The sequence below is a fragment of the Calypte anna genome, chromosome 5, assembly GCF_003957555.1.
Source record: "Calypte anna isolate BGI_N300 chromosome 5, bCalAnn1_v1.p, whole genome shotgun sequence".
Taxonomy (NCBI): Eukaryota; Metazoa; Chordata; class Aves; order Apodiformes; family Trochilidae; genus Calypte; species Calypte anna.
Genome location: NC_044250.1, coordinates 757959 through 779916, shown reverse-complemented (window position 1 = coordinate 779916; position 21958 = coordinate 757959). Strand labels below are relative to the sequence as shown.

General features: G+C 43.0%; 1 protein-coding gene across 2 annotated transcripts; it reads left to right on the top strand.

Annotated features, from left to right (window-relative positions):
- The first annotated feature begins 2436 nt into the window (after positions 1–2436).
- Positions 2437–21081, top strand: BUB1B (BUB1 mitotic checkpoint serine/threonine kinase B). 2 transcript variants are annotated; one of them, XM_030451044.1, is made up of 24 exons: positions 2437–2648; positions 2996–3158; positions 3542–3601; positions 3838–3982; positions 4900–5096; positions 5180–5358; positions 5475–5668; positions 7014–7108; positions 9078–9304; positions 9550–9662; positions 10631–10719; positions 10997–11049; positions 11494–11604; positions 11845–11929; positions 12262–12364; positions 13235–13521; positions 14415–14599; positions 15595–15741; positions 16067–16167; positions 16452–16613; positions 17338–17480; positions 18402–18573; positions 18950–19056; positions 20622–21081. In XM_030451044.1, exons 2-24 carry the CDS (start codon positions 3016–3018, stop codon positions 20809–20811), a joined length of 3288 nt encoding a protein of 1095 aa, XP_030306904.1. In that variant the 5' UTR covers positions 2437–2648; positions 2996–3015; the 3' UTR covers positions 20812–21081. The 2 variants fall into 2 exon arrangements, with proteins under 2 accessions (XP_030306904.1, XP_030306905.1); XM_030451045.1 differs by having other exon boundaries at positions 2992–3158.
- The last annotated feature ends 877 nt before the right edge of the window (positions 21082–21958 follow it).

Below are 21958 nucleotides of genomic sequence, written 5' to 3'. Positions count from 1 at the left end.
GTGTGGGACCAGTGCTTATCTGACCCCTCTCTTGTTATGCTATGTGAGCTGCACTTGGCCATTTCCTGCTTCAGTGCCTTAATAAGGAGCTTTGAATTATTTTAAAGCATAATGAATTGAAAAGTGACTGGCATTGAAAAGGAGAACTGCTGAATGCCAGATTCCATCAGCCTTTAATGAACCAAGAAAAGGTTTCTGAGAGGAATGCTGACACAGGCAGAACACGTGTACTGAAAGGCAAGGGACAGGGAGAGGTTTGAAATCAGTGCCAGTGCAGCTGGATGGATCAGCCAGTTGTGCTGGGCTGGTACCTCTAGCAGCATGCTGAGTTGGGCCTCATGGGCTCGCTACCAAAGGTGACACACACAGTGAGGAGGGGACACAGACACGACCACACGTGACTCCCCCAGACTAGCAGCCCCCTAAGTTTTCTGCAGCATTTGCTAGCCTCTGATATCCCATTTACACTTGAGACTGTTTCCCTGTACATTTTCTTTCCCTAACTCTTCTTTCTACAGGACTGGAGAAAGAACATCCTTTTCTGCTTCTCCAGATGACTGTTTCATGATTTCCTGTGACCAGTGACTGAACTGAAACCGTTTCCAGCAGAAGGTGGTTCATTGAGGGCTGACACAGCACGGCTGCTTCCCTTCCCTCAGTGCTGTACCACATGTGATCTTTCCTGTCCACGCACAGTGCTATCAGTCTGTCTTCCCTCTGCTGCTGCATGCTTTGAGCTTTCTGATTTATGAGCTCCCCAGTTTCCAACCTGTACTTCTCTGCTGGTGCCCTCACCTTCCAGGGCTCCGTGCTGGCAGTTTCCTTCCACGGCAGCTGCTCAGTCTGCCCCCCCTCAAGCTTTGCGTTCTTTTTCTGTTATCCTACAAAATTCGGTACTGGAAATAACCACAAGTCTGGCTTGTTGTGACTCAAGTTAAACCGCAGCGCTCAGAAGGAAAAAAGCGTGTTAAAACAGTGCCATCAGCTGGGCAGCAGAGGCATCTATCTTTTATTCTACACAACTGGAATGAGAAAGCAGAAAGTAAAGGTGCTTCTGCTCTTTCAGAGCCCTTTAGTGAGCTGGGGTGACCTTCCTTTGCTTGGGATAAAGACAGCATGCAGAACCTAATTATATTGACAGTGAGTGTGTATGGTTACACTCAGTTTAAGTGTATGGTTTACAGGGTTGGCTGCAGCCCTCCAGACAAGGGTGCTGGGATGCCACCAGTGCCATGATTTCATCAGTGTGCCATCAGAAGGTAACTAAAGGCAGTGCCTCTGATAGCTGCAGACCACTAAGGAACAAATTACACAGAACTGGGAATCTTCAGTGCTTACTTGCTAGAGTTAAAAGCTAAACCAAAAAAGAACCTGAGCCTCTAATCATCTTACTGCTATTTTTTCTCATAGCTTCAAAGCATTGTCTCACAAGCTCAGATTCATATTAGCTTTTCTTTATGAAAAGACATTTTAATTCAAGAATCTGGGTTCTCTACATTTGTGTCAGACTTCAAATATATTACCATACTGCATGTAATGTGGGAATTTGTCTCAGAGAAACTAATTTTTCTTTTTTTCCTAGTGCAATGCCACTTCTAAGGTCTTTGAGAAAGTATGATGAAGTGTAAGATGTGCAGTTGTTCTTGGATTTCTTCTTTCTATACAGCCTGGAATAACACTGTGATCTAAAGTGAATAACCATACAGGGCACAATGTGGATTTAATCCATGATTAGTATAACCACGGTTTAACAGGGCTGGAATGTATCAGGGCTCTCAACGAATCAGCAGGGGGGGAGAAACAGTGTAACAGGGGTAATTTGAATTTGAGACTGACAGGAGACTGAACTGCACTGCAGAGGTGACAAGGGAGAAGGTGCTGATGGTATTCTTGGAGTACTCACTTCTGGAATAACACACACCTAAAAAGTGGCCATTTAATTTTAACTCAGTGTCTAAAAAGGAAAACACCACAACATCCCTTCTTGGATGCCAGGGAAAACTGTAAAGTTGGATTAAAAATCAGCAGACGCAAGGAGGGAATTTGAAAACCACAAGTGAAATGCAGACATTTTACCTTCGGGATGCAGCAGAAACAAACAAATAAACTCCCACGTGTCCGAAAACGCCTTTCCGCTAGCCCAATGTCTGTCTCCATTTAGAAGGGGAGAACCTGATGGATTTTAACCGTGTTCATTGGCGGGGCCGGCAGCAAACTCCTCCCTTGTCTCTCCTCAGAGCAGCGGGGGAGCCTCCTGAGGGGAGAGACTCTCATTCCCATCATGCCCCGGGGCGGCAGGGACGGCTCTGAGCGGACCAATCAGACAGGGCGCCGGGAAGGCGTTGGCCAATGGGGAGGCGGCTGGCGGCCGTTGCCGTTTGAATTTGGAAGGGGGGCTGAGGCAGCCGTTAACGGCTTCTTCTCGCGGCGGACCCGCGACCCCCGCGCTCGCTGCGGGTTCTGGCGGGCGGCAAAGGGCTGAGGGGAAACTTCCCCGTCCCGCCGGGACACGAACCGCCCTTTCGGGAAGGGAAACGGCTTCTCCTCTGGTGCTGTGCCAGCGGGCGGTGAGGGGGTCTCCGGGCGTTACCTCAGGGAGGCAGGGTCGGGACTCGCCTCTGCTACTATCCCGCTACAGCTACGTGTAGGTGAGGAGTCCGAAGGGCCTCACCGAGTTAACTGCTGGTTGATGATCTCGGGGGAAAGAAGGGAGCCGGCTGGTGGGGAGGGAGAGACCTTGATTGTAGTGGCTTTTCCTGATAATCTCACCTGGCTGGGCTTTTTGGTTGTGAAGCAGTGCTTGTCTCTTGTTTCATATCGATCCCATGGAAGGGAATTAAATGCCCCAATTCCACCATAAAGCTGGGGACCTGCACTGCGTGCACAGAAAGTGTGGGGTGATGGAAAGGTCTGTCCGGGAACAGGTGAGTGTCCTCCCTAACGGATCACTTCTTTACTGGTTTTTTTTGTTGTTTTTTTTTTTTTGTTAAGGCAGGATTCGAAGCAGAGGCTGACATGTCAGAGGACTGCAACGATGAGTGGGAGCTGAGCAAAGAGAATGTGCAGCCCCTGCGGCAGGGCAGGGTCATGGCCACCTTGCAGCAAGCACTGGCTCAGCAGGAGACCTCCACCCACACTGCTGTTCAGCTCAAAAAACAGTGAGCAATGTTTAGCAATGTTTTGGATCCTTCGTTCCCCTTCATCTTTCTGCCTCCTTGTGAATTTTTCTGTCTTATTTAACTGTACTGGTCTCATCAGTATTAAAAAAAAAAAAGCATAAAAGAACAAAACCGATGGCTGTGCTCCTCTCACACTCATTTTGAAGATGAGAGTGGAAGCTTATTTGTTTTATTTTTCTGGTCTCAGTAAAAGCTCAAGTTTATATGCTAACCTAGCCTTTGTTGGGTGGTTTTGGGTTTTTTTCCTAATATTTACCTACACAATAGCACAAGTGATAGCAAAAGTCTTTGTTTACAGTGTAGAAAACATCTTTACAATTATACATGTATTTATTGGGCATATATTTTTTCTTTTTTTTTAGGGAATTTGAATCAGAAATCCGATTTTACTCTGGAGATGATCCCCTGGATGTTTGGGACAGGTAAGTTGCCTTTTATTCCAGTAGAAAGGTCAGTTGCATTGTAAAAACTTGGGAAAAAACCACTCTGCTTTAATAAAAAAACACATGAAAACACAAATTCTGGAACAGTTTTTTTTTAATAACATGTATTTAATTACTATGCTCATTTTGTCATATAAATCTCCTTTCTTTGTGCAGAAACAGAAGCCTTGTGTCTTATCCAGGACTGACTCTCTGTGAATATTTTGCATCTCCAGGTACATCAGGTGGACAGAGCAAACTTTCCCCCAGGGTGGGAAGGAGAGCAACCTGGCAGCAATCCTGGAAAGGGCAGTGAAAGCCCTCAACGAGCAGCACAGATACTACAGGGATCCTCGCTACCTTAACATCTGGCTCAAGTTTGTGAGTGTGTTGTCCATGGCTTGGATGCTGCTTTTTCTTGGTACTTCTCGTGTCATCTGCTCAAAACTAAGCTGGGTTTTGTAACAAGAGAGTCAAAGGATAGGTTGTACACCCAGTGCAAAGCTATGAGCTCCTCTCCACAAATGTTACTCATTTTCAACAGGACCCTCAGACCTTACTGAGGATCAGTTTCAGCAGATTCAAACTCTCTATAATTTTTTGGGGTTTATTTTCTTTTGTTTTGTTTTTTCTTAAAGAAAAGCTAGTTTGAATGAGTAGAGATGGATTATTTATTTACAGAGAAAAAAAGTAATTTAAATATATGTTTTGGGTGTTATATACATCCTAGCAGTTATTTTAACTGTTATTCTAGTTATTCTAACTCTAAACTTCTCACTGTTTTGTATACCCACCTTATGGCTAAGCAAAACCAAGCTGAGTATACTCTGGTCCTGCTTCTGCCTCTCAATTGCTACAATTTTTGTCATTCTTAAAGCAGCTTTTACCCTGACTTAGCTCTGTGAGCTTATTTACCAGTTCTGAAACTGATCAGAAATACCTTGTGCTTTAGATAAAGCTAAAATAACTGTTTTCAGGAGTACTGATGTGACATAGTTAAAAAAACAAAACAAACAACCTAAGAAATGATTGAATTGGAATATGGAGCTGTGTTTAAGGGGCTGATAATAATACTGACAAATACATACATGCAGTCAGAGGTTTTCTTGTTACTATTTTTCTCCTGTTGACCTTGTTATGCCCTATGACACCACACAGTTGTATGTCCTGGCCTTCCAGCTGCTCCTGTAAGATTTGTATTGAAACCAGAGGTGCCTTGCAGGAGGCACCAGAACACAGACACCCCCTTGGAACCCTTTCTGGTCAGCTGTGGTTACTGAAAGATTCCCTTGTTTCAGGGCAACTGCTGTAACGAGCCCTTGGATCTGTACAGCTACCTGCACAGCCAGGAGATTGGCACAACTCTGGCACTGCTCTACATCACGTGGGCAGAAGTGCTGGAGGCTAGAGGAAGTTTTAAGAAAGCAGATCTGATCTTCCAGGAAGGTCTGCAGCGCAAGGCTGAGCCTCTGGAGAAGCTCCAGTCCCACCACAGGTAAGGTCCCAGCTCAGGGGAGAGCTTGGCAGAGCCTCAGGAGCTCCAGGCTGTGGTGCTGACACCTCCTGTGTTTCCCTCAGGCAGTTTCAGAGCCGTGTGTCTCGACAGACACTGCTGGGGCTGGAGGAAACTCCTGATGAAAATGAGACTGGTCTGCTGGGGGCTGCAGAACCTCAGAGGAGCTCCTTGGCAGATCTAAAAGGCAGAGGGAAGAAAAAAGTGAGAGCTCCAATTAGTCGTGTAGGAGATGCACTGAAAGGTACGTTCAGGTTCTGAAGCCACACGTTGTTCTTGGGAGAGATGTCTTTTGGTGTGGAATCTGCACTTGAGTCTGACAGTTTAGAGGTTAATTTGCATTCATCTTTTTGTTCATAGCCTCAAACCAACCCAGAAGCTTCCAGACTCTGACTTCCCAACAGCTTTCAAATAATCTGGGTTTTGCTGTGTTTGATGAAAATTCAGCTTCTGCACCCGAGGTTCCTGTTCTTACACCACAGCCATGGACAGCACCTCCAGCTCCCAGGGCCAAGGAGAATGAACTGAGTGCAGGCCCTTGGAACTCTGGCAGGGTAAGGAGTCTCAAAAGGGACTGGCAAAAAAGAGTAAGGTGTGGGTAAGCTGGTGACTTCTGTTGATCCCTGAGACAGAGATCCAACTCCTGCCTTGTTTGGGGCTTGTGTCTGTGTGTTACTACAGGTTGTCCTAGACTCTCCCTGAACAGTCTCTGGCTATGTGTAGCCTATTCAAGCTTAGCAGGAGTAAGTTTTGATAGAGTAAGTTTTAAAAACTCTAGAGTTTTTAAATCAAGAAATTATAATTCTTGCTATCCAGAAAAATTTGTAGACATGGCCTGGCAAGCTTTTCCAAGGGCAGAAAAGGAACATAAGAGGGAAAACACTAGCCAAAGAAAGGGAGAGAAAGCAGGCATTAGTTAATTTTTTAAGAAAGAAAAGGAAGAGCTACACTGATATGGTACAGTACAACCTGAATGGAAGAATTGTTGCTTGTAGTCTTATGAAAATAAGGCATAAATAAATAAGGCATGTGCGGTGTTCTGCAAGTCTGTTTGGAAGTGCTTGTGGGGAAACGGAAGCATGGAGATCAAAGTACTGGAAGAAGTACTGAATCAATGGAATGTTTATCCTGACAGCAAGCAGGTTCCAATGGTTTAAGTTACTGCTGGAGGCATCTGAAGAAGCAGCTGTGCTACAGGTGTTTTAAGCTGTTCTAGAGAAATGATCCAAGACATCATCTGAAGGAAATCAATCCTATGAAATCAAATTTGTTTCAGATCTCCTTAGATAACCCCCTGTGTTCCTCTGTAGCTTAGAGGGGAAGAATAGAAAGTAATCAGATGATAAAAGTATTTAAGACTTCTAAATAGAGAACTCATTATTAAGTAAAGCTTAGAAACAAACACTAGTATGAGGAGAGGGAAGCAGATAGGCTCAGATTTGTGGGAACTCCTGGAGTGATGACTGCCAGGTACAAATGAATGGATGAAGTGAATGGGAAAGTTGAGTAAATCACAGGTTTAGTTTAGCTGAGAAGAATGAGGAGGAAGAATTATTAATGTGAAAGTTCTTTTATCAGTTCCCTTGCTTTGGGCTATTTAACACATTCATTCTGGTCATCAAAAATGAGAAATAAAGCATTGCTGGAAAACAAAGAAGAGGAGCAACTGGGATACCCTGCTTGACCAGCATCCCTCAGTAACAGAAACTAGGTAGTGCTGAGGACATGCAGGAAGAATGCCTCTTGCTTTTTAGGTGTTCAAACTCAGGTTTTATTTTTTTAAATGACAAACACTACAAATAAGCCAAACACTTAGAAAACAGTGATTCAGGCTGTGGAGGAACTGTAGAATCTAAACACAAATCTTGGAGCTGTTAACTCTGCCTTTTCCTTCCTCAGCGTCCTCGTGGCACTGTGAGTCCTGGTACAGGAATGTCCTGCCCACTGCCCAGTTTCACCCCCTACGTGGAGGAATCAGCTCAGCAACAAGTCATGTGAGTCTGGGCTTCAGGGAGTGCATCTGAAGTGGGCAAAACTGCTTCGTGAGCTTCTGATTTGTTTTGCCAAGCAGTCAAACCTCCATCAAATCTGTCAGCCTGGAAGCTCTTAGTGCTTTAGCTTGGTGGCTGAGGCTGCAGTGGAGGAGCAGAAGGGCCTGGGAAGTCTTTGACTTTTGCTGCTTGTTATGTGAGAGCCTATATTGTGGTTTTAGGTGCTAATTAGTTAATTAGCTAAACTGGATGTGTTTACCCAAAACCATTGTTACCTCTCATAGGATGCTCTTTGCTAGGAAAGCAGCCATGAACTTAGAATTATTGCTGTTTTCCTCTATTTTGGGAACTCTGTGCTCATTCTATCTGGAGTTTTATTCTGAAACAAGCTAGCAAAGTTTCCATGACAACAACAGTACTGCTTAGGTTAGCCAAGAGTCTGCTGCTTTGCCTGAAGTTACCTTTCTGCTTGTGCTGTGCTCACTGAAATGCAGATAAATCCCAGGAGATGGGATTGCTCCTGTTTTGTTAGAGCTGACAAAAATTCAGTATTTAGCAAAGCTGCTTTCCTTGTCCTGGGGCTGATGATGGCAATGGAATATGGAATGTGGAATATGGAAGTGATAGTGCAGACAGCTCCTCTGACTTTGGGTTGCATATAATCATAGAATGCTGGAAGGGGGTTACCAGCAGGGATTTTTCCTGTGGCTTTGTGTGTTGCATGTGGCCTGCAGAGTAATTTAGAGGAGTAATTTAGAGTATGTAAACAAAAATTAAGTTTCTGCCTAACCTATAAGATTGTTTCTTGCTCCTGAAGGTCAGTGATGCCATGGAGAAAGACCTTGTGACATGCTGGGCTCTCAGATGAAGTTGTTTTATTTACAACAGGGAAAAGGGAGGAAGGGGTGGGAACTGGAACTCCTGCTAGATTAGCTGTAAGTGACTTCAGAGAGTTTGTGCATAGTTTTATACTGTGTAATTAAAAGTTTAAAAGCAGGTTGTTATTTTTTTTCCCCTGCCTTTCAGTTCCTTTCCTCATGAGGCCATGGTTGTCACCTGAGTTCTGAAAATGTTGTGTTGAAGCTGTGTAAACATGATGTAACTCATGCCATCAGTTGTCAGCTGGAGGTTTGGGTAGAAGGGCCCCTTGGTGATCCTGGTAATGAGCCCTCATCCCCAGAAATAAAAGCTTAAAAACCTCTCAACCAATCAGGAGAACCCTTTTTTCTCATAGTCTTCTAAATGGTCTTAGGGTTCCAAGTCCATGGACATGCAAAACAAAGCAGATGTGCACTGTATCTTTTGAACTCATTATCCAGACCAAGTTAATCCATTTTTCAGGGTCAGTTGTTCAAATAATCTTTTTTGTGAGGTACAGATAATTTCTGGAGTTATCTGGATTATTGGTAAAACTGTTCACATTCTGCTTCCTCTCCTGAAATGAGCCTGGAGCACTTTCAGGCTAAGCCACTGACTGCTGCAGGCTCCTTTCAGTCTACACTGATGGGTTTTAGTTTGTCCTTGAGCAAAAAACATCCTCGAGCAAACTCCCCTCTTATTGCATCTTAATTTTTTCCCCCTTTTTTTTTTTCCTTCTCCCAGTTAAATGTTGTGGGATGATTTGGGACTTCTCACCTGTGTGGTCACACAGCTCAATGGAGCTAAAGTAAAAATAGAACTTGCTCCAGAACACTCAGCAGTTCATGTGCTCTTAACTCAGCCTTATGAACACTTGGTTTGGGGTTTTGATTTAGTTTTTGTTGTTTTGGTGTTATTTCTAATTCCACAGTCCTGCTTACCTTTTCTGTGCTATCACTCTTTTTTTTTGTTTGTTTTTCCTCTTGTCAAGAGAAAAGGTTGTCTTTATTCTCCAGCTAGCTTCTGAAATTACCTATTTCCTCTCCTGTGCTTGGTTTTCCTGTCTGACAGTGAAGTACCTGCAGTCTGAGCAATAACTGTGGTGTCTTTTCAGGACTCCCTGCAAAATTGAACCCAGCATAAACCACATTTTAAGCACTCGGAAGCCTGAGAAAGAGGAGGATCCCCTGCAGAGAGTGCAGAACCAGCAGCAGGAGCCTCAAGAAAAGAAAGAGGTGGTGAAGTACTGCAAAGAGAAAGTTTATGCTGGAGTTGAGGAATTCTCTTTGGAAGAGATCCGAGCTGAAATCTACAGAAAGAAGGCAAAACAGAAAGCAGAAGGTATGCTGCAGGAGGGCATGGGACACTGAGGTGCAATCACACAGTTATAGTGACCAGCATGCAGCTCTCTGCTACTGCAGCTGCAGTGCTCTTTTTCTACTGGAATAGTTTTTAACTGCTCTTAGGGACAGAGAAGGTCACATGAAACTTTCCATGAAACAGGGAGAGCCCCTTTTTTAGCACCTTTAGAAGTAATTTTAGGCATGTGAAATACGTGTTGTGCCTTATCAGCTTTTCATCCTTAGAGGAGATGCAGGCTATAGCACAGAAGAAGGAAGAAATACAAAGGAGAATTGAGGAGCTGGAGAAGAAATTAAAGGAGAAAGAAAATGACAAGCAGCAGCAACTGTGTGAACAGGTATTGTCCTCATTTCACTGTTCTTTTACAAATAATGACTATCTGAAGTAAAAGTACCAAAGGAGGAACAATATCAAATCTGTTTCTTTTGGCTAACACTTTTCAAGCTTTTTATTGAAAGGGTGCTCCAGGCTCTTGTACAAGTCCATCACTCAGTAAATGAATGCTCAGAGAAATCTCTTCTTCTCCCCAGCCTGTCCCCAAGCCATGTCCTTTTAGTACAGGAATTTAAATGAAAAACTTCAAGTTTTGTAGTGTTACTTTACAAATATTGTTGTTGTTTAACAATCAGACAAGATAACTTATGCTAAGGTATAAACCTTATTTTTTTTTAAGTAAAGGTATGCCAAGTACTTAAGGGCTAATTGCTCTTTCTTACCTGTCCCCTCCTGACTTGTTTTTCAGCCCATGCAGCCCCAGCTGGTGGGCCAGCATGAAAAGCAAGACCCTGATGCTGTGTGAGCACTGATCAGCAGTAGCTGAAACACCACTGCTAGGCAGTGTTTAAACCCCAGATCTTTTATAGGTCACAACAAGTAGAAGTTAATTATTTGAAAGCTTTTCCTTTGCCCAGCTTCATCAGTTGGACTGCTAAAGTATGTTCTTTCTCTCCCTCAGTCCCCGTTTTCTAAACAATGTCTTGGCAGTCATTATTTTACATAGTGACAGACAAAGTGGTGTGAGTTTGAAGTAAGCTGTGTGACTGCTGACATGTCTGTAACAGTGGCAGTACACCTAAATCTCCCATGAAAACTGTGTATGGTTGCAAAGTGTAAAACCATGCACTAAGCAATAAGAAAGGACTTTCTGTGTGCAGGTTAATTAAGTACAAATAAAAATGGCTAAAGACAATTATTAATCATCCAGGGCTCTAATGACCCACATGGGATTATCATCATGTTCTCAAAACCTTGCTGCCTGGCTGTGATTCCATCACTGTATTAAAAAAATGGTTTTGGTTTTTGTAGCTAACAGAAGTTTTGCCACCTTTGGGACTCCAAGGTTTTACTTCTTCCAGTGCACCAGAAGTTGGGGAGAAGCAGCCTCATTTGCAAAGGTAATACAGGATTTTCTTTGCCAGCAATAAGGAAATCTGTGGAGATAGTTATGAGTAACATGAATTGGTAATAGCCTGTTTCTGCAGAGACCTGGGATATACACCTAGGATCAGCCTGTAAGCAGGATCTGTAATCTCTCTGTATATTTTTGATTATTTGTCTGAGGAATCTTTACTTACAAGCAGCCTGTATCAGCTTGGGTTACCTTTTTTACAAAGTGTACTTGCATTTTGGGAAGGTGTATAAAACATGAGACAGTTTGTGTCTTTTTCACAGTGAATCCCAGGGCTCTGAAGATGCTCACCTAAATAAACCATCTTGTTCTGAGGGTGAGTATTGAAATTTGTTGCCTTCAGGGAGAAGGCCATATCAGAGGGAAGCATTCTTTTACATGAATAGTGAGACTGAAACAAACCAAAGCTGAGGTGGATTAGAAGAAGGAAAATGAGAACGTGCTAGTACTGAGTGTCTTTAACAGAACTGGGCAACAGAACAAGCATCTGAGGTCTACTGCCATTGTTTGAAAGGACCTTCAAACAGAAGGTTTCTTTTGATAGCTGAAGAACTTTCTTCACACTTTCAAATATGCAGTCTAACTAAAATCTGTAGGAGTTTAACACCAAGATTGATATTATCTTCAGTCCTTCTTTTTCCTCAGGGAATTTGGTAGAGGAATGCAATCAGAAATGATGCATTTAGTTTTGTTGTTGGGGAAGGGTGTCTGCTGAAGAAAATCACTTTTGACCCTAACTGACTTCTGCTACTGTTGGCAGAGGTTATCCAGTCTCCTGATGCATGCCCAGGTACACAAAGGGGAAAGGTGTTTCTAGACTCTGAGGATGAGCAGGAGGAACAGAGGGACGAGGCCAGCCTTGGAAAAAAAGGTACAAAATCTGAAATAGGCTCTGAGAAGAGCAAGCTAGCACAGGTGGTTAAAGTGTTTTTCATTAACATGATAAAACCAAGCCTTCTTTAAGTAGATTTCTTTAAATGTCACTTCTGTAACCTCCTGCTAGGACAGGATTGTTTTTATCAAATGTTTCAAGTAGCACTGGATGTGGTGTTGTGGAAGAAATGTTGAGATAATGGAGCCTCTTGGTTGGTTTGTTTGTTTGTTTGAACAGATGGAGGTCTCTTTCCACCACTGGCTCCCAATACATTTTTCTCCATATTTGATGAATCATCTACTTTGGCAAATCAGAATATAAGGTAAAGTTACTTGAGACCTTGATTGTAGAGGAAGGGGAAACTGAAGTACCAAGCCCCTTCCCATGCCAGCTGAAATACAGGACTGCTTCTGGTACTGTGGGTGGGTTTCTGTTTTGTTCATATTTGTATTTTTGTTTCCTGTTGTTCCTCCTCAGAACTATCTGAGCTGCTATGTATGCTCTGGAGAGCTGTATGGATTGCTGCTTACTTGTAGTTCAGCAGCAAAAGGGGTAGATTGAAATTGTCTGTAGACTTGAACAGAGATTCCTTTCAAGAGTTTAAGATGGGAATCTGCTCTAATAAATACTTAGTGGAATGTCGTTTTATCTCAGTTGTTCTGCAGATCAGACACAGAAAAGTGCCCGGCGGCCTCTTGCTGTCCTCAAACCTTCAGATTCCCTGACTGCAAAGGAGAACATTCCACCAGGAGCCTCTGTAAGGAAAGAGTTTACCCCACAGGAGATTTCCTGACAAGGGAAAATGGGGATGGGCTGGGCTGGGCTACTGACAGCCTGAGTGAGCTGGCTGGGCTGACCTCATGTGTGACACAGCCTGGAGCCTAAACTTGTCTGCCATGGCAATGCTTGAACTGGGCAATGTTGAGATTACACTGGAAATGCCATGGGTTTGTTAGGCTTTTGGGGGGGCCATACAGAGAGAGTGGTGAGGAGTAGTAGAGAGAGAGAGTGGTGAGGAGTAGTAGAGAGAGAGAGTGGTGAGGAGTAGTAGAGAGAGAGAGTGGTGAGGAGTAGTAGAGAGAGAGAATGGTGAGGAGTAGTAGAGAGAGAGAATGGTGAGGAGTAGTACAGAGAGAATGGTGAGGAGTAGTACAGAGAGAGAGAATGGTGAGGAATCTTCCACATTTCAAGCAACTGATCTGTGGCCAGGATCACTCACACTGAACCTTCAAAAAGTTTGTGTGATGAAGAGTTGTGCTGTTCCACCCACTTGCTTGCCACGCATCCATCTTGACTCCTGTGTTCCTCACCCAAAGTACCATAGGCTTGACAGCCTTAACCTTTGTGTCTTGTTTCCTAAACTCTGTGTCTTTGTGGCAGCTTTGCAGGTGTTTGTAAAGCTTTCCATGAGGTGGTAGCTGCTGCCTCACCAAAGGACTGGGTTACTGCATGCCACAATAGAGCTTCTGACTGGTTGAGTAAGAGAACTGTGTTCTGAGCTGAGAAGGATTTTATGTACAGCTACAGAATGAAATACTTATCAGCACTAAGGAAGGGAAGAGAGAAATGTTCAGCTTCTAAATAAATGGAAAAAAAACCTGACACTATCTCTTCCTTCTCTTTTCAGGATGAGCTGAATGGAGTTGAACCTTTGGCTGAAGATGCAATTGTAACTGGCTCCTACAAGAACAAAACCCTTTGTGCCAACCCAGAAGACACTTGTGACTTTGTTAGGGCTGCCCATCTGGCCTCAACTCCCTTCCACGGGGTAGTAGCTCAGAGAGTCCCAGCTCCTGCTTTTTCACAGAGTGTCCTGAAGGAAAACTGCCTGGAACCCCAGAGTGCTCCCCTGAATCAGGAAACCCTGGTTAGTGAGGAAGCCTACAATGAAGCTCTCTGTGTAAATAAACTGAGGTAATTAACAGCAAAGCACCTTAAGCCCTTTTCCTGTTTTTTCCATGTTCTTTCACTGGTTATGGTTTCACTATCTTGTTGCTGAAGACACAATTTTCTGAACAGATCAGACTATACTGAAGAGACCTATTTCTCTAGCTCAGGGTCACTTTTGCCTTGAGCAGATTGAAGAGGTAATAACAAAACCCACTTGTCTTTTCAGCATTTTGGCTGTGGGACTTAATTTCATGCCTTTTCTACCAAATAGCTTGCAAATAAATTAATAAACATGTTCTGTCTTTGTAGCTAGAGATTAAAAGTAGAATCACCAGTTCCTTTTATACTCTTATTGCTTCTCTAGTTATTTTAGTACATGAAGTGCATCTGGTGAGCATGGCTTAGATTCCTTCTGCAGAGGAGAAAAGCTGAAGGGAAGATAAGTGGCAAAAAAATCTTGTTTCTTATCACTGTAGAGAAAAAAAAAACATTTGTTGTTTTCTTAATTTAGAACAGAGTTTGATTTGTTAGTGTGTAAACATGTATACCATGCTGAAGGTGTGAGTTTCCTGGGAAATCATGCTGACTGCAATAAAGGAAGAGCAAAAGTTCCTTCCCAACTCTCCACTGCTTTAAAAGCACTGTAGGTCTGAATGTTTGCAGTAAGGGAGTAATAAACATGCAATATATCTTCTGTTGTAGCAGTCAGAGAAGATAAAATTCCTCTGTAGAGCAAGATTCTGAGTATAAACTGTTATTTGAAGCTCTGACATAACTGCTGGCTTCCCACCAGAGATGGGAAAGGGTTTCTTTGCCATAAGTCTGGGAGTGCAAGGTGTCCTCTCAGAGTCACCAGGCTGGCACTCTCCAGGTGCTGCATCCTCTGAAGTCTGACCTGTGTGTGGCTTTGCTTGCAGCCCAATCCTGGAAGCCAGTCTGGAGGATACACACTCCTCGGGGGGCTCTGTCTCCTCAGGATCTTCTCTCTCTGGTGTGACACAAATATCTGCTATTAAAGACCTGCAGATCCCTGAGAAGCTGGAGCTTGCTCAGAGCTTGCCTGCTGGAGCTGACTCTGGAGGTGTCAGTGAGAACATTACTGGTTAGTAAACTGAGTTTTACTCACAACAATTTACAACCAACACTTGACTATGGGGCTTTTGCTGCACTTCCAAAGATCCTTCACTGCTTTCTGTTCCCTTTACTTTGACTTGGGACCAAACCTGTGTCTCCATCCTCAGAAGCAGTAGTGAGTTCCCCACTATTAGCATGCCTGTCAGCACCCAGAAGATGTACATCTTGAGGTGATGGAGAAGTTGTTTAAGGTATTAAAGGAGGAAGTGTGCAGAAGTAATGAGGTCTAATTCTGAAATGAAAACTTTGGACTGGATGGCAATGAGAACTTCTAAGACAGCTTTGTTTTGTCTTCATTTTTTCTCTGTAATGAGACTGTGTTCTGATGTGGTGATAACTGCCACGCTGAAAAAGGTTCGTGTGAATTTGGAATCTGTGAAAACTGCATAATTTTGGTTTTAAATTTGTCCTCTTTTAACTTTGCTGTAAAATACTGTGCTCCTTTGCAGTATACTTCTTTTTCCTATTGGAGGAAAACAACACTGGTAAACAAATAGTTAATTTAATTTGGGTTTTCTTCTAGACAAAGACCTTTGTTTGTCTCTATAATAGGTCTTAGGGTTAGAACAGGAGAGACCTCATCATTTCATTTAACAATCATAAACTGATCCCTTACTCTGGACATAGATTTTAAAAAGAAACATTAATTTGCAAAATGAGTTTTGAGTTCTGCTGTGGCTGAGCAGACCTACCTCACCTACTTGAGAGCTTTGTCTCTTGTGTAAGGTACATTTTACATGTGGAACCACTGAGACCTCATAATGAGGGAGTCTGTAGGGTAGATTCAAAGATGAGCACAAGAAGCTCCTGGGAAGAGGTTAACTGACTGCTGAAAGGTGATGCAGTAAATCAGTATGCAGACAGAAAGCTTCCAGTATTACCCAGCTGACTTTTTCTTGACAGACACAATCAAGCTGCAGAGATCCAACACCCAGTTTCAGCTCCTCTTTCCTCTCTTCCCAGGTGATGAGGTAACTCTGCTCTCCTGGGGTGCTGAGCAGCGTAAGAAGCTTTTGGATCCCCTGCCAGAATCACTGAGTGCTGCTCCAGACTTGTACCTGGAGCCTGCTGCTCTGCCTGCCATGGAGCTGGAGAAAGATGTTGAGCTGGGTAGGTGTGCAGCACTCTGCAGTGGCTCTGCTCTAAGGGGTGTGAAATAAAGCTGTGTAAGCATTGGAATGGGCTGCCCAGGGAAGTAGTGGATTCTCTGTCCCTGGAGATATTTAAAAAGAGCCTGGATGTGGCACTGAGTGCCATGGGCTGGGAACCACAACGGTGGCTCAAGGGTTGGACTCGATGATCTCTGAGGTTCCTTCCAACCCAGCCCATTCTATGATTCTATGATTCTAAAGCTGTGGTGTAGGTGGGGGCATAACTTGAACAGCCTGGGTACCTCTTTGCTGTGACACCTCATGAATGTAAAATTTCATACCAGGGAATGAGACTTACTCTATCAAGAGGGAATACTGGAGCAATGAAGAATACAAGATGTTTTTTGCAATTTCCCAGTTGGATGCAAAGGGATTTGCAATTAAGGTAATGCATGGGATGGGTTTTATCCAAGGTGTCTGAAACATTAAAATCTCCTTGGCCAATAGAAATTAGAATGTACCAAGTCTGGTCTTAATCTCTGAATTCTGTGCATGAATTTGCTGCTTCAGGTTATCTTTCCAACTGTTGATGTAGACTTAAAAGTTTCTGACTGGAAAATGTCTCCTGTGGTAAAGTGGGGAGGTAAAAACAGGATGAGAAGAATATGACTGTGAGCAATTCTTGCTTTATGCCAAAAATAAATGTTCTTAATCTCTACCTTTCTGTAGGTGTATTCTCAGCCTGTGCCTTGGGATTTTTATATCACACTTCAGTTACAGGAGCGTTTGAAGACTGATTTTGACCAAAGCTTCAGTGAGGATTGCAGCTGTTTCCTGTACCCAGATGGCTGTGCTCTCCTGCACAGGGATATCAATCGCTTCACACTTGGGGTCAGTACAGACAAAGTTCAGCTGCAGAGCACAGGAACTCTTGTAGAAACACCAAGTAATCAGCTTTTGTCATTCCACTCATTGCTGAAGATGGCTTCACAGATTGAGTCCTGCAATCCTGACCCTCTGGTTTTTGTTTTAGCTGTATACAAATCAGGAGTGCCTCTTGCAGCCTCAGAGCTGGTTTCTCATTCATAGATCACGTGCTTCAGAGACAAACTTGAACTCATTTTTCATGCTTTCTTTATTCATGAGTGATAAATGACCTGAGCCAAGAACCACGTGTTATTCCACAACAAGATTTAAATCTAAAACCTTTAAACATTTAACTTGGCATCTTTCAATGAGTTCTAGTCTTCCAGTCTGCTCTATCAAGGTCATATCATTTACTGTGTTGCTGAAGGTTTTACATTTTAAATAAAGTCTTGCAAGTGCATTTTGAATTGTTGCATATAAGCAGGATACAAAATATGTGGTGATTTCAGCCTTCAGTTCAATTTCCTTCTCCTGACCTTTTTCTGACTCTGGGTAATAGTGTCTTCTAAGAGCTCCTGGTTCTTTGAATTCTGACTGAGATGATCATGAGCAAAATCTGATTTATACTGAGTTTAGGGTGAGACTGTTATCTCTGCACAGGTGAACAGGGAAGAAAGGTGAGCTGTAAGTATTATGCTTAACCTAAGGTAGAGTGGCATTTAGCTATGTGTTTATTCCCTGTTTTCAGGATGTGATTCGTGGCTGTAAATCCATCACAGAGGAAGTTATCCTACTTGTTGTTTACAATCTCCTGGGTGTGGTTGAGAAGCTCCACAAAGCAGAGATTGTCCATGGAGACCTGAGTCCAGAGGTGTTCTTTCTGGGAGACAGGTTGGTCTCTTTGTATGAATACCTAATACTTGGTGTCAGTCACAGCTCCTCTGGTTCTCCTCTCTAGCTGGGGTACTGATGTTGCAGTCCAGTTTGCTTAGGCTACAGTGTGTTCTGAAAATAGTAAAAACCACCTTGGTTAGGAATAAACCTTTTAGTTTATTTCTATAGCACTAGAATGCAAGGATACTGTAAAACACTGAACAACATTGTGTAGCTATTGCCTGTGTTCTGAAGTTTGTGCTTTACCAGTGTCCTGGACAGCTAACTGGATATTGGTAAAAACTTCCCTTCTGCTTTTACATATCTGAAACCCAGGAAATGAGGAGACAGAGGGCAGGTGGGTCTGGAAGATCCAGACACTTCTTGAACAGCTTGCTTAGCTTCTGCTACAGCTCAGCTTGCAGCTTGGTGCACAGGTCTAGTTTTCTTCTCCCAACTCTTTCCCATATTATGTTAACTAAGTCACATGTCCCTGGAAATGTGATCTGTGAACTAAGCGTGGGAAGAGAGAAACTCTGGAATGTCTGATGATCCTAATGGAATCCCAGCAGAGGAAATTCACTGGGAATGTTCTTGGTCTTCACTGGTAGGTTAAAAATAGCTGCTAACTTTAAATGTATTTTCAACCTACAGCCATCTAAGGTGCACTCCCACTGTATTTTATTTATAATTAGAAGCAGTGTCATCCTTAACCCTTTAGTGTTTCCTCTTGCTTACTCTGAGGCACCTGAAGCCTCAGGCTGCCAGCTGGTTCCCCAGCCAGGGGCAGTCATTGAGCAGTAGTTCTGAAGCTAGCCATCAGAGGGGAGCATTGACATAGCTAAGGCTCACCTGCACTGTGCTCTTAAATTCCATTTGAAAAACAATAAAAATAGAACCTTTGGGTTGTCTTATGCTTCTTTTGCTTCCTCTGCTCAGGATCTGTAATCCGTTTGCTAATGATGAGATGGCAAGAGCTCTGAAGATAGTGGATTTCTCTCACAGTCTGGATTTGAGATTACAGCCTCGAGTGAGTTTGCCCAACAGCTTCCCAATAGCTCAGACCCCTCATGGAAAGCAGCTCCTGGGAAAAAGTTCTCTTCCATATCAGGTGAGTGCTTGTTTAGCAGGACAACTTAGTTTCTGTGTTTCCCTTACCAAATCTCTGTTTTCCCAAGTTGTATTTTGCAAGCTCTGTGGAAAGTTCTGACAATAAAGTACTAAATAAAGAAAAATTTTCATCTGATTAAATTTTTGGCATTAAGCAAAGGGTCTAACAATGCTCTTGAGTGCCTTTGACTGCTGTATTTATTATAGAAGCCTACAATAAGACCAGACATTTTACTTTTGAAGTTTAGTTGCTTAGCAGGTCTCTGGAAGGTTCTGATGCAAAGACCAGTGCAGACTTCAGTGTATGAAAGCACCAAGAGCAGAAATCTGCAGTGGATTGCAGGAGTTGAACTTTCTGATGTTTGTTGTGGTTGCAGGTAGACTTGGTTGGCATTGCAGACATAGTGCATTTGATGCTGTTTGGGGATCATATCCAGGTCTACCAAGAGAACTGCATCTGGAAAATCAGCCAAAATGTATCAAAGTAAGTCCTGTTGCAGAGGAGGCTGCTGGGAACAAGCAGGCAGGCATTTTTGGGTTTGTTTTTATTTAAATTGGTTTCTCCTGTTCTCTCTTAGCCATGTGTTTTGGCCATCAGCCTACTTACTCTGCTGTCCCCTACCCTTTGTTCTTAGGCCAGACACTTTCTGGCTTTGTTAGTTTTGCATCCTGCAGCATTTTATGCTTTAGCACTTGCTGAGGATTGTCCAGAGGGCTCTGCTCCTGACAGAAGTGACTCCCCAGATGTCTCTGCACTCAGGATCATGGTATCTGAGCTGCTCTCTCTGGGTGTACTTGTGGAACCACTGCTTTCAGCCTGGGACTTGTCCAGTTCCCTAGCAACCTGCATTACTGCTACCTCCTAGTTCATTGTCTTCAGCCTTTGAAAACACCTCCTCTTCATAAGCTGTGTACAGAGGGAAGATGCATTTGTCTCTACTTGGCATACATCTGGTTTTCTGTATTGTTACAGACTGAGAGCAGGAATTAAAAGTCTGTAGGAGGCTTCTGCTGGGTGCTCACTGTGCATGCTCGAGCTTCTGGGTTTTATTCAGAGGCTCAGCTTCCAGTACTAGGCTGGGAAGAAGAAAATAACCAAGGGTGATTATTAGCTGAAGAGGGGAGTATCAAGGCTGTATCAGTTGGCAGTAAATAAGTATCTTGCATTGCCTTTGTTTCACAAATACAAAAAAACCCAAAACAAAACTGAATCATCTATGGAAAATGTCTTTTGCTGTTTGCTGGCAGATACTTAACACTACATATCTTTGTGCTCAGTAAATCTGACCTGCTCTGGAAACCAGGATTCCTGTATGAAGGACTCTGACAAACAGGATTCCCATGAAAACACAAGATTATTTTTCCCATTGCTTATAATAATCCTACTTTTCCTTTATAAAGATCATATTAGTTCTGTTCCTTCTGCTGAAAGTTCTCTCAGTGACTTGGAAAGTGTTTTTTGTTTCTTTGGGAGTTTGGTTTAGTTGGTTTGGGTTTTTGGTGGTTTTTTTGTTAAGGTTTGTATTGATAGGATAACTTTCCTTTCCAGTATTTCTGGTTTCACTGTACTCCTTTAGGAAACTCAATCTGTGCAGGCTTTTGTGAGGTACTACACAGAAGCTGTGTTTAACTTTTTAGGGCTGTTTTTGTCACTCATAACTCCTTAGGCATCTTTATCATCATGTAACCTCCTCTGCTGCTTGTCACCTTGCTGACTTTGTTGGTTCAAAGAATGTTCTTGATATTTCCTTTAATTTCCAAGTGCCATGGCTCAATGTCAGTGGTGAGAGAGGTAACTGTACAACAGGGGTTTTGAGAGACCTGTGGAACAGCCTCTCTAGTTGCTGTCCACAATCCCATTGCAGAAAGCAAAAGGGCCCTGTACATACAAATTCCCAGGACATTCCCAATTTTCCTTTACATTTCCTTCTGTGAGGAGAAACTCTTATCTCACATTTCTTTTTCCCAGGGCACTTAGTGCTGAATACAAATGGGAATCTTGTCAGATGTGTGTGCCTCCTGTTTCACTGAAAACTCTGTTTGTTTTAGGACTTTTGACAATGATTTCTGGAGTAAACTTTTTGGGAGAATTCTGAATGCAGGTGGTAAGTCCACAGTGCCTCTGCTGAGGGAGTTGAGAGAGGAAATCAGTGACATGTTTGACAGCTGTTTCCAGGAACATCTCCGTGTATCCTTACTTGCACTGGGAGAAACTTTCCTCTTGGAGAACTTGCTGTGATTTCTTAGAGGACAAACACCTTTTGTATTATATGGAGGAATTTTGTTGTTAATGTTCTTATTTATTCTTTTTTCTCAAACATAAGCCTGAACAGGGACTGTAGTTGTTTCTGCAGTACTTCACATGGGACTTGCTAAAGGCTGATATTGCATCAGTGCCCAGAGAAGCTCCTCAGCCTGCTACATGAACTGGTCTGCTTCTGAGCAGTCTGCCATAAAAAGTTGATTGTCACAACTGCCCTGCCCCTTTTTGTATAGATCCATAGAAAATGTCTTTAATACCTAGTTCACTTCAGTCTCTGAAGTGTCTTTGTCTTCCATTTAGTTGTTGTTTTTACTAATGTTTAATCAATAAAGCTGTATTTTGATAGCAACTCTGTCACATTATGCATTACTCTCAGATGGTGTCAAAAGACTCGAGTTGGTGTCCACACTGGAGTGCTTCTGCCTGACTGGGACCAGTTTGTGGCTGCTGGACCCAAAAGCCCTCATTTGGTGGCAGCTTCTGTAACCACACAGGGCTGCCTGGACACTCAAACACTCTGGGAATGATTCTGCCTGGAATGTGCTCTCATGGATGGTTGTTGTAAGGAAAAAACCAAAAGTCATGAGTGAAAAACATGCATGCTGCACATGTTTGTGCTTCCCAACACCAGTGTTTCAGTTACTCCTGCCAGCAGTGGAGTTACTGACTCGATTGCACCTTCCAGAAATCTCACTGAAGTGCTTGCAGGTTTTTGTGGGAGGTTTTGGGGACAGAAACTCATGGTAACCTTCTGTGCCCTTTATTGTTATTGAAAACAATGCCAAAGCTTGTGTTGGACTAGATGATCTTTCGAGGTCCCTTCCAACCCCAAGGATTCTATGATTCTATGATTGTGTTCCTTTTATTCAGAAGAACAGCATTTACAGGTTCCCCAACCAAGGGGCTACATGCCTAAGGGTAGAAGAACTTCTCAGACTTTGGCTTTACTTCCTCACAGCTTCTTCCATGTATGAAAGTGAGACTAGAAGACAGCATTATTGGTAATGTCTCTATAAAAACTGGCTTTAAGTGATTTGGTTTTGGTTGGGGGTTGTTTTATTTTGTTTGTTTAGTCAGCTTAGTGATGAGATGCCACTCAAGTCCAGTCTAAATGCTGTGCATG

What these genes read in the sequence shown, in the direction of transcription:
- BUB1B (XM_030451044.1), top strand. Translation starts at nt 3,016, where the DNA reads ATGTCAGAGGACTGCAACGATGAGTGGGAGCTGAGCAAAGAGAATGTG. An exon ending in TAAACCATCTTGTTCTGAGG is followed by an intron (nt 11,050 to 11,493) that starts GTGAGTATTGAA and finishes TACTGTTGGCAG; the next exon opens with AGGTTATCCAGTCTCCTGAT. An exon ending in CTCTGTGTAAATAAACTGAG is followed by an intron (nt 13,522 to 14,414) that starts GTAATTAACAGC and finishes CTTTGCTTGCAG; the next exon opens with CCCAATCCTGGAAGCCAGTC.